The sequence below is a fragment of the Rhinichthys klamathensis genome, unplaced genomic scaffold (genome assembly GCF_029890125.1).
Source record: "Rhinichthys klamathensis goyatoka isolate OS25496 unplaced genomic scaffold, OSU_Roscu_1.1 h1tg000311l_1, whole genome shotgun sequence".
NCBI classification, from domain to species: Eukaryota; Metazoa; Chordata; class Actinopteri; order Cypriniformes; family Leuciscidae; genus Rhinichthys; species Rhinichthys klamathensis.
Genome location: NW_026606829.1, coordinates 1,972,159 through 1,983,955, shown reverse-complemented (window position 1 = coordinate 1,983,955; position 11,797 = coordinate 1,972,159). Strand labels below are relative to the sequence as shown.

At 37.6% G+C, this 11,797-nt stretch overlaps 1 protein-coding gene across 1 annotated transcript; it reads right to left on the bottom strand.

Moving 5' to 3' along the window:
- Positions 1-878: 878 nt before the first annotated feature.
- lhx1a (LIM homeobox 1a) lies at positions 879-9,162 on the bottom strand. The gene is made up of 6 exons (XM_056271177.1): positions 8,530-9,162; positions 8,181-8,422; positions 6,645-6,868; positions 5,642-5,919; positions 3,725-3,890; positions 879-2,624 (listed from the first exon to the last, which is right to left on the bottom strand). The coding sequence occupies exons 2-6, from the start codon at positions 8,348-8,350 to the stop codon at positions 2,245-2,247; spliced, it is 1,218 nt and encodes a 405-aa protein (XP_056127152.1). The 5' UTR covers positions 8,351-8,422; positions 8,530-9,162; the 3' UTR covers positions 879-2,244.
- Between the last annotated feature and the right edge of the window lie 2,635 nt (positions 9,163-11,797).

The following is an 11,797-nucleotide window of genomic DNA, read 5'->3' as shown; positions in this document are numbered from 1 at the left end:
AGTCAAATCAACTGAATCTCATCTGACTCTTTTGTTATGAACTGAGATATGATATGAAATGAGATCAGTTCAGTGATGAGGTTGTCTCTTCTGAACTTGTTTCTCCATATATCTATTGTCTCGGATGCCAAGGTGTTGCAACGTCTATGTCATCTTTTAAGATTTCCACAATGCTTCTAATGCGCTGTGAAAGGACTGTTCTTGAAAAGTTATGATTCTTTGTCATCTGGCCCCTTATAGATACTGAATATGTTTAAAATATAGGAACTTGTCAGTTTTTCTTGCACAGCCAAGATGAAAAGGAAAGAGATGGTGAATTTATGATGAAGATATACAAAATATTGTATCAAAAATTCAGTAGTATAACATAAAAATCTGGTCAAAGTGTGAATTAAGTGCCATAAAAACTAGAAATGTTATTTTTCCCAAAACAACACAGTTTTGACTTTCCATTTACAGTATATCTCAAAGTGAAAAGGTGAGAACACCCATAATCATAGGACATCATTTTAAAACATTTGATTTAGCTGATTTGATCGCTGAGTAAATGATGCTTTGTTATAGTATTGTGAAATGCCGTATCATGAAAGGACATCTTTACACGAGGATTTTTTGTACATATTGCAGTCAAGACAGCCTTGTGAGGGTTATGTGATGTCCTCCACCATGTCATGTTCATCCTGAGAGATTACAGTTGGGGAATATTCTTCGGAAGCCATATTTCTCAGAAAGCGCCTGTATTTAGATGGTTATAATCTCAGCTAGTCCAAGGAAAAGCACCTATCATCCGAATTTCATATTTTCTAATTTTATTAAAAACTCACAAATTTGTCAACATGTCGTATTTATACAGTGAATGGTCTAATATGCACTGGAGGTCACGTAAGCTTAGGTTTATTAGAACAATAAAAGACATACCATGAGAATTTGATATTTAAAGAAAGTAGCAGCTGCTTGCTGCACATTTGACCATCAATTTCAATAGTTTGGATTTTCCTTTAAAGACACAAAAATAAAACTTGTAGGTCTAAGTATGTTATATTAACAATTTATGAATGTTTTTTCAGCAGACTAAAAAAATTAAGAAGTCAATACTTCTTATTGTTTTTTAAACACTTACACTTTGTTTCAACACGTTCTGCAGATAATGGTGCAAAGCACTTTTACAGTATTTGTGCTATGTTTTTATTTGGCAACTGTCTACTTGTTTTTTTTTTCCATTTTTTTTGTTTTTTTTGTTTTTGTAAACAACATTTTGTACAAACTAGCACAGTGAACCACAACCCCAGCAAACTTCCATCATACAATATAAATAAAATCAATACAAAAGTTTGGTTGGTTGCTTGGAACATTTTTTTCTGGATCAAGAGGTTCTAAATCATGGTTGATACTTTTAACTCCTGAATTAAATATATTACGTAAACAGTTGACTGTTCTATGTCCCTTTCAGACCCTTGTTAAAATAATTTTAGAAGGTAGACTTCATTTATCAACATTTCAAGTTCTCTTCCATTAAATAAAGGGTTCACCATCCGTACACATTTCAACATTTTGCCTTTTGAAGGCTAACTTCTTCAGATTTGGTGGAATTCTTGGGGAACAAAAACAGGATATGCCCAGAAAGAGAGAAAAAAAAGCTTTTTCTCCCTGGCCTTCAGAAACATATTTAGTGTCGAAAAGGTTGTTTAAGTGTCAGTATGGCAGAGCCTTGAAAGGCAAGGAGGTCTGAGGAGTTTTCAAATAAATAAATTAGTCTGACGGCTTAGATCTTTCCTGGAGTCAACATTGCAGGTTAGCGTTAGATCAGCCGCCTTGGGTGTTTCTCTGTAAAGCTGACAAGTCTTTGACGGTAGCTGACGCTGTTAATGTGTCGCTATCGCTGTTTTAGAGCGGCGATTTAACCGGTGATACGTATTGAGCTTCTGGAGGGACTCTGCTGTGCTGGGAGTTCATACAGCGACCTGGTCAACAGTATAAATTCTTTCTCTTCTTGAGTTCGGACTTGGGATAAAGAAAGAAAGAAGGAAACGGAACATCAACACAATGAGTTCAAGAAGATAAATGTCAATGCCCATGCTGCCCTCTGCTGCTCTCTCTGTGAGCTGTCCCACCACATTTATGACATGGAAAAAAGGGGGGAAAGGACAAAAATGATAACCAGAATGTGCGGCCAGTGTCCCTGTTCCCTCCCTCCCTCCTCTGTTTATCATAATTTCTCTCTGCTGAAATGTCCGTTCACAGGAGCTACCAGACCGTGCCCTCGTTCATTTCTGATGGAGGGTGGGAGAGGTGGTTGCTGTATCCGGTGCCGTTGAGGGAGAGGGATGTAAAGGACGGACTAGGTCCAAAAACATCTGAGGACATACTGTGCAGGGGCCCAGGTATCCCTGGCTCTGGACTGGGCGAGTCCCCTGGGTGGTGAGACATGATATCTGAAAAGCGCTGTACTTCACTGGACGGATGGTGGCCGGGGATAGGATGGTCCATGCCCCCTAGCGGGGTACCGGTGGGTCCTGACGAAGGAACGAAGGGGAGGTCTACTGGAGTCTGGGCCTGTGAAGATGGAGGGCCTTGGGGAAAGAAGTCGTAATTCCCTCCCGGGCCGTAGTACTCGCTCTGATAATCTGTAGATACACGAAGGATAAAAGAATTTCGGTTTAGATTTGGAAACAAAGAGCAGGCGGAAACTCCTTGTTTAAAAATTCTGAGAGTATGTAGTGTGTCGTTCTTTGGAATAAATCTCAATACGCCACATTAGTCACAGAACATGTTACACTGAAATCACAAATGTAGCTGGGTGGGGAGAACAAAGCTTTGCTAATTACAGCGAGGAAGGCTTCGCCTTTCTGAACAGCTGAAAACTTATGAAACAAGCTGTTATTGATATGATAGAGTATATATAACAATAACTGCTTTGTTTTATGCATATGGAGGAGAACCTATTAAATTATTTTCAAATATATAGGGGGAAACTGGGGCTAGTTATCACAGTTTCTACTTCAGTTCATGTATCTCAGGGAAATTGTCATCGAGTATGTGCCTTTAAAGAAACTGACAGTCATACATTTAGATTCAATTTGTTTACCCAACAGCTACAGCAGAAATATATTAGGATTTTAGTAGGAATAACAAAAAATACACATCCTTTTATCCTAATGTAAGTGGGTTTAAAAAACCTTTTTTAAATCAACATTCAAAACCACTGATAGTGAAAAGACCACAGATTTGTGTAACAGAACTTTTCTTATATATATATATATATATATATATATATATATATATATATATATATATAGGCTATATATATATATACACCCAACACACTTGGGTCAAATAAAAAGTGAAATAAAAATAAACTACACTGAATAAAATCGACACATGGAACATACACGCTATTGTGGATTAAAAGTAAAGTAAAAAGCATTAAAAAGTTCTTAAAAGAGCAACACAACAAATATCAAACAACTGTTTCCACAATATCAAAGCATTTTAAACAGATGGACAACAGGAAAAATTAGACAGTAGCTATATGTTCAGGAAGCCCAGTCAAATTACAAAACTAAAAAAACTGTCCCATTTAAATTTAAAACACAAACTAACAGATATAAAATATGTCGCTTCTGATGAGGCGAAACAAATGAAACCAACGCGAGACAGAAATAGCCTACATATTTCAGACAAAGGTTTGATATTGATAAATCTATAATAAGGCATTATATCCTACCTCCATAGTATGAAAACGGGCCGTTTGGAATTAATTCTCCAGGCTCGAGTCTGTCCACGAGCGTTCGCATTCTTCTCGGACTCCGGAAGAACGCGTGTCTCCTCGCGCCGAGCGCGCTCAGCTGTTTCATGCGCCGCTCTTTAGACCGCCGGTTCTGAAACCATACCTAGAGAACATGGGCAAAAAAAGCATTGGACATCTTTTTAAAATTGTGCGCTAAAATCGGTTACAATAATTAATTTCAGAGGTAAAAACCAACAGTGTGCATTGTATGTGGATGAAATAATTGCAGAAGTAGTATGGTAGTTCATTACGTTCAGTAGCACGCCTAGTTATAGTACACAGCAACATGGGCAAACATAAACTATGAACAAAAATCAAATATCATATTATCAACTACCAAAATAAAAACATTACATGCTAACCATATTAACATATTTGCGTAAATGTATGTGACTGCACTGTTTAAATGCGGTCAGCATTATACCAACATATTTGTTTTTGTTGATTTTACGATTTTTCAGAGGGTCAATTCGATTTTATTTATTAGTGAAATAGGCTTATTCTAAGTGGCCTAGGCTGTCCCTTTGGCACCGGTTTGACTTAAACCTTTAAAGCATTTTTAAACTTTTGTAGCCTATTTTATTTGTAGTGCCATGCAAACTAAAATAAGAGACCCTACTAGATGTGCAAACCTAACAGTCTGGCACTATGGCCTAATGTTTACATGTCACGTTTACTATTTTTATTGGGTCAGAGCAGCGTTTTCACAGTCTACTGAGGTAGGCCTGTGAAGTGACGGAATACATTCGTATTGTAGTGACAAGATTACTCGTAATTATCGTCACTGTTAGAGAGTCGGATCTAACCTCACTTTAATGATCTTTTAACCCTCCATTTACTTCGACTGAGGGGGCAGCAGCGGGGACTTCAAATCTCTAATTAATACTTAATAGGAGGGTGGTTACCGATATATTAACCGGCTCTATGCAGTTATTATTTCGCAATCTATATATCCACCCTTGAATTCCTTTTGCTAATTATAGTTTACTCTGACGGTCTTAAATATCCAACCTCGTCACTCTATTAATCTCAACCCCTTCCCTCCACTTGATCTTATGTTCAGTCTCATTTTAAGGCATTATCCCTGCAGCACCAATCTATTACGGGGCTTTTAACGACGATGATGCTTTATCTGTGTTCTTATCGGATCTCTCACGCTGAACAAAATGACCAAGATGAGGATCTTTAAAACGATGCTGACAAAGTCCATATAGCGTGCGTAAATGAGGGCGCACATTCGCCAATGTACTGCGCGCCTTGGCTGGACTCTCATTGTTCCGCCCGTTCACTCGACAGAAAAAGCAAAGATCGATTCTCAATTTCTCACAGAACACCACCTAGTATGAGGTACTTTGACAGACACAGGGACAGATTTCTGCGTTTCCACTTGACTGAGAACCGTCACAGCATGTCTAAATGTGGTCGCAAAACGTGATGGCGCTGCATTGCCAAGACTCCCATCGTTCTCACCAGTCTGATGCCAGCTGGCGTGCCTCTCCATCTCTCGAGTCAAGTATAAAAAGGCTAACCATATAAATGTTACTTCCAAATATTTACAGATGCCAGCAAAAAGTGTCCTCATTTCAATTCAAATGGTCTTGCCTCAAGGATTGGAAAGGAGGCACAGTGAAGGCTCGCATGTGCTTTTCTCTATTTCATCCAGGAAGAGACATTTGTAGCCTACCACAAGATGCCTAAGAATCACACACTATAAATTCTCGTCAAGAAACAGTATTTGTAGGCCTATCTGATCGTGTTTGTCGTCAAAATTACTAGCAGCAAGCGTAGCAATTATATGCTACCAATAAACACAGTTTTTTTTAATGTAGCCTATGTAATGGTGTTTAAGTTTACCTGAATAACTCGCATGTTGAGCCCCGTCTCCTGCGCCAGTTGCTCCCTGATGTGTCTGGTTGGTTTGGGGGTCGCCGCGAATGCCGCTTTCAGTGTCTCCAACTGCTTTGCTTTAATCGTGGTACGCGGTCCTCTCCGTTTGCCTCCGAGGTTCTGGTCATCATTTTCATTGTTACCCGTTTCTTTGTCCGATAAGTTTGCGCTTTCCGCATCCTTGACATCGTCCTGTAGCTGGTCTTGCGAATCTGGCGATAAACTAGGGTCACTGCAAGCTGTAACTGAATGTGGAAAGGGACGTCGGAGACAAGGAGTCGAAATAAAAACCTCAGAATTAGACATGGGGACCAGAGAAGTGTTATACACTAAACAATGGAATGTAAAATAAATAAATAAACCCACATGAAAAAATGAAAGAAACGCAAAATTCAATAAAACAAAAGAAGACGTGAATAAACAAAGAAAGAACAAAGAAACACTGGTATTTAGAGCTGACAGAACTGTCACAATGCACTAGTTTACTGTAAAAGATTATTAGAAAATAAACTGGCCAGCTGTTAATCTGCAATAGGCCACAAAATTAATGCAGCAAAATCTGTACTTAATTTCACATTGAAATTGGAAGAAAAAAAAATGTGATGCTTTTCAAAATTTGCTATGCATGACACCGTCTGAAGACTTATTTTATTATTTAAGAATATAGAAAAATACAATAATTGGTTTTTGTGAGACATATTGAACGGACTTCAAGAGAGTTCAGTCTGTATTTGCTAAAAAATTTCATGTTTTCATCAAAAGATATTAATCTTTAATCTAAATGTTCAGTATTCTTGATATAGCGAAATAATATGGGACAAAAAACTACGGACGCGTACAGTGATATATATATATATATATATATATATATATAGGCATATATATTGGCTATATATATATATATATATAGGCTATATATATATATAGGCTATATTCCCAGTTATCATTTCCCCTAATTAATTTTACTCACCTGAAAGGAGATTGGCGTCTTTTCCGTTCGAGCTGCTTAAATAATCTTCTTTACAGACAAATTTATTTTCGTCTATGATATACAATTCCTCCCCCGTTGATAGCTGCTTGTTACACATCATGCATGTGAAGCAGTTCAGATGAAAGACTTTGCTCCGTGCCCTCCGGACCAAGTCATTCGGCGAGATCCCCTGAGCACAACCTGCGCATTTCGTTCCAAAGCGCCTGCAAATGGACAGACCGAGAAAAAAATGGTCACTATACCACGGTAAAATAGCAGATAAATATAAAAAGGATATGTTATAATAGTCTATGCCCAGAGCAGGGAGATGTAATAGCATATATATTTGTTCGTAAATGTTTTATATTATCATCACTCTTATTTTGGGAATAATATACATTTCACAATAATTATTTGTTCAGTTGTTATTGTTTATGCAATGTTAACGCAAAAAAATAAAAATAATATTTAGATAGGCCTATGTATTAGTAGCCCACACCTAAAAAAATACTTTGAATTTAGATTTATGTTGCATGTGTTTTAATGTGCATTAAAGCATAATTAATAATCACCCGTAACAAATGTACATTCTTCCAAAACAATCACCATTGCAGTAAATACTCACCACTTCATTGTGACCAATAATGTGTATTGTGGTTCTCTGTACAGATTGTTGATTCTGAGTCTGTGATTACATTGTCTGAGGGTTTCCATCTCAAAGTCGTTTATTATTCAAATCCACTTATCACATCTTAACTCGAAGCACTGCAGCCACACGCGGGGCCACTGGGCCGCGTTACACTTTCAACTACCCTGGCAAAGCATTGATCCCTGCGGCTTCCCTGGCTGCCATTCGTTGTAAACAAAGTGTGATTTCCTTAAAACCCTTGCTGCGGACGAGTACACAGACTATTAGTGTACTTGCTCGCCATTTTGCATAACAATTCAAATTAACAAGCATTTAATTAATGGACGTCCTAATCAAAGAATCAAACAAGTCGGGCTTGTTGACAGTACTTAGGGTCACACTTCATGTTAGTGTGAATGTAAGTCCTAATTCTAATGAAATCATGCAAAATTGTATATATATATATGCACTATGTATAGCTTTAACAGCATTTTGAATTTAAGTTTATTACAGATCAATTTTCATCAAATTTAAGTAGCACTGTAAATGTTTGAGTGACTGAGGAAAAAGCTACTTCCCAAATGTGTGAAACCTCTTTTAAAACTGAACTGTGCCATTTTAAAATGATATATATTTGGTTGTCTTTTGGTTTAATTTATGTATAACCCACAAAATTTTCAAATAAATAAATAATAAAATGATTTAACCATATAGCTGCAAAGCAACCGTTTATATCTGTATATTGGAGTTAAAAATATGACCAACTTTTTCTGTTGTTCTTGTAGACAATTATACCAGTGTCCCTGAAGCTCGTCGTATTAAATAAACTATTATATTCCCATGTATCACAGACATAGATCCACAGCAGAAAAAAAAATCTTGAGGTCGAACTCACACAAGGAACTTACCTAAAGAAGTCGTTTTTGCAATAGAGTTTTCCTTCTCGAGAGAAGCATTTCTCTGTTAGGTTACATTTGCACTCGCAGCATTGTACACACTTGATGTGCCATGCTCTGTCCAGAACATTAAGGAGAAACCTGTCTAATATAGGCCTCTCGCAGCCCGCACAGTGGACCATCGTCTTTGGATGTGCTCCCACAGTTACTGCCGTGGTGTCCACAACCTGAGGGTCTGCTGCTCCTGTTTTCCCCTTTCAAAAGAGAGGAGGGAAAGGGGTGTAACGCTGAAGGATGCTCCAAATCAGTCTTGGCGAACAGGTTTGAAAGGAAAAGATCAAGAAGTTTTAAATATATTCACCACTTTTGTGTATGCGGATGGACCTGTAGCGGTCCAAAATCAAGATGATAAAAGAGGATCTTCTCATGAGGTAGTGCTTCAGTTGTCAGTCATTATTTCTCATCCTCTTCCTTCCCAAATTCTGAGATGCACAAATGAAGCCAGCATAGAGAAATCTTTCAAAACACCAACTGTTCGTTGGCTACAAAGACATGGACATCATTGCGGAAAAAGCAAGTCGCCGTTGTCAACAAGGTGAAGCATTGGTGATGATGTTCATTCAAGTCTTTCATAAGCGAGCATCTAACGCAACCGGTCTTCAACACAGGAGACACGCGAGCCCAGAGACACTGGAGTGCACTTTACCATGTCCACGTATCCACTGTATACGTCCCTCTGAAAGATGCAATGACCAAACGCGTTTGAAAAGTGCGTGTCCCTCTGTAACGTGCTGTTTTCCTCGGTAAGACAGAAGAGGTGAAAGAAAGATGCTAGTGTGAACAGAATGCGCGTGACATCTCGTTGCAGGACTGATGACGATCCCCGAACAGCCTCCGGTGTTCTGCATGTTCCTGAAAGCACACGAGCCAGCCTTATTCACAGCCTCCTGACGTCACTCCGGGCCGAGGCCAATCAGCGGCTTGCCGTTCAAGTAACCATTAGCTATCCCCTCACCGCTTTACCGGCACACTCTGCGCTATTTATAGGGAACAGAAGACACCAATTGTCAAAAATCCCAGAAACTGTCATATCTTAGTTAATGTGAGGAGTCAGAAAACAGACCTTGCTATTTGAAAGTCTTTTTTACTTGTTCTCGTCATTTTCCAATAATCGTCTATTCTGGTGCATGGAGCCGAGGGACAAGAGAAGCATTTGATAAGGTACATATCTGATAATTTACGCATTGTTTATGTATAGCCTATGTAGATGTGTCAGTGCGTTAAGTTATTGGAGATACGTCATGCTGTGAAAACTGTTGTGTACTAACTGAGTGTGACTGCGTTGTTTATTTATTAAAAAGAAATGTAGCGCAAGGATGCTTATTCTGGAATATGCATTGCTTTTTTTCTTTATTCATTGTACTGAATAACAGCGCAAGCATGAAATGATGTATATGTATATATTTTTATGTATCCGATATATGTAACTATTAAGACAACAGAATGTTTCCTGAAACCTTCATGAAGTGTGCCATAAAATAATAACGTATACTTTGTTTTTATAAAATCATGTTTATGTCTTGGGCGAGAACTAATGTGAAAATGTCAAAAATTGTTCATTTCCCCATTCACTGACACTAAATCTAATTTATAACCATAATATATCCCAAGACAGTAAGATAGAAAAATACACAGCTCTAAAAACTATCCTTTATAGCCTACTCCGTTTAAAGAATTTTACGAAGACAATTTGACAACGACATTCAATCAACGAAAAGACACTTAATCCTCCTTTGGTCCTTTGTTAAAAGAGAGAAAGTGAAAGACATGAGGGCTCTAAACTTTACAGGATGTTAGATCACCTCAGCAGCCTCTAATGGCCCAAACACCTTATGGTGTTATGTTGGATCTGTTAAGTCCGTTCTTCTGATTTTAAGCAATATACACCGTGTTCTTCAAGTTATGTAGCCTAGCTAATGGTTACATTTCATTGTAAATAACAATTAAGGTATAGGGCTAATGAATTCAGAACCATTTCAGATTGTATGGGTTCCATGCTTGTTTCCTTGTATGGATGGACAATAATTTTCTCGAAAACCCTTGAATGTTATTTTTAGTGTTTTATAATAATTAAAATATGCTCAGTGTGTAATATGTAATTATGGCTATTTTTTTTCTGTACTGGAATTATTTTCTAATATGAAATGTTTAGTTTTTGCTGTATGCCAATTAACCTTACCTGAAATTTTCACAGCAAATATTTGTATGTAATAATTCAATATCATTAAAGCACACGCTCCGAATCCTAATCTTATTTCGAACCTCTGGTATCTTTGCCTTCATGTGTGACACTGACACAATTCATCACCATATACAGACTCTGCCATTCCATCTTAAACACACACATCACGCCCCTCAACCTCACAATCTCAGCTATTTACATTCTCTCCGCGTATATTGTGCAATCGTTCCATTCTGGAATCTGGAACCAATACCACGCAACTTTGTGCATATGGGCCATTTCTCATGTAAAACGGAATAGTGGGGCTGGTTCACTATGGCAGCAAAAGGCCTTACACAACACACAAAAACAGCTGCCGATGAGCGTCTAGGGAGTCCTCCTCTTTGACTGTGGGACCCTTGGATGACATGTGTTGTTTCACGACGAATAACAGATAAAAGATGAACACACTCCATCTTTTGCAGTCGCCTATGCGGCCACCACTCCTCCCCTTTCTCTCATTTCAACTAGTCTCATTTAAACATTTCTCAATCTTTGGAAGGCATGCCAATCCACTGGTTATTTCGTCTTCAATAATAGAGAGAATGGAATAGAGATAAACGGAATAGTCTATAATAATATTTCACTATGCAACAACATTTAAACAATTTCGTATATTCTTTTCGTCACATTTCTATTTATTTCGGTCATATTTTAGTGTATAATAGCTACATTATCACTTTATTAGAGGCTAAAACTTGTTATTACAGCTTAATAATAATAATAATAGCATAATAATAATACGGTAACAATAATAATACTTTTCTCGCACTGATTATCTTTACGACATTATATGTTAACAGTTAAAAATCATTTGCAAAAAATTTGACTGAACTTAAAAAAATAATTTTCTTTGGAATTCGTATGATTTAAAATAACCTTAAATTTTAAATTCATTCATCATGTATTTAGTAATTGCACCCGTTCATCGAGATGGATTTGGAAAAACCATATATTCAGGTTATATGAAAAAATCTGCTTTCCACTTTGAGTAGAACTTCGGAAACATTTAGGCTATATCACGTCTATCCTACAAGGGAAGTTTCATTAATAATAATAATAATAATAAACATCATGCTTACAAATGTATCCATTTCGATAGCATACTGATAATTAGACATGCTGACTCATCCATGATGATGGGAATACAGCTTTCAATTAGTGGCATTGTCAGGTGGACTACTGACCGAACGGAAAAAACGGCCAGTCTGGAGATGGGGCAGTGCTAGAGGGAGCTATCGATCGAAACATTCTCACCACTGAGAGACCAATGCCTGTCAAACTGCACTGGCTGCTTTACGCATGCTCTTAGCGCGGAATCTTTTTCGAATAAGCTGAACCTAAAAAG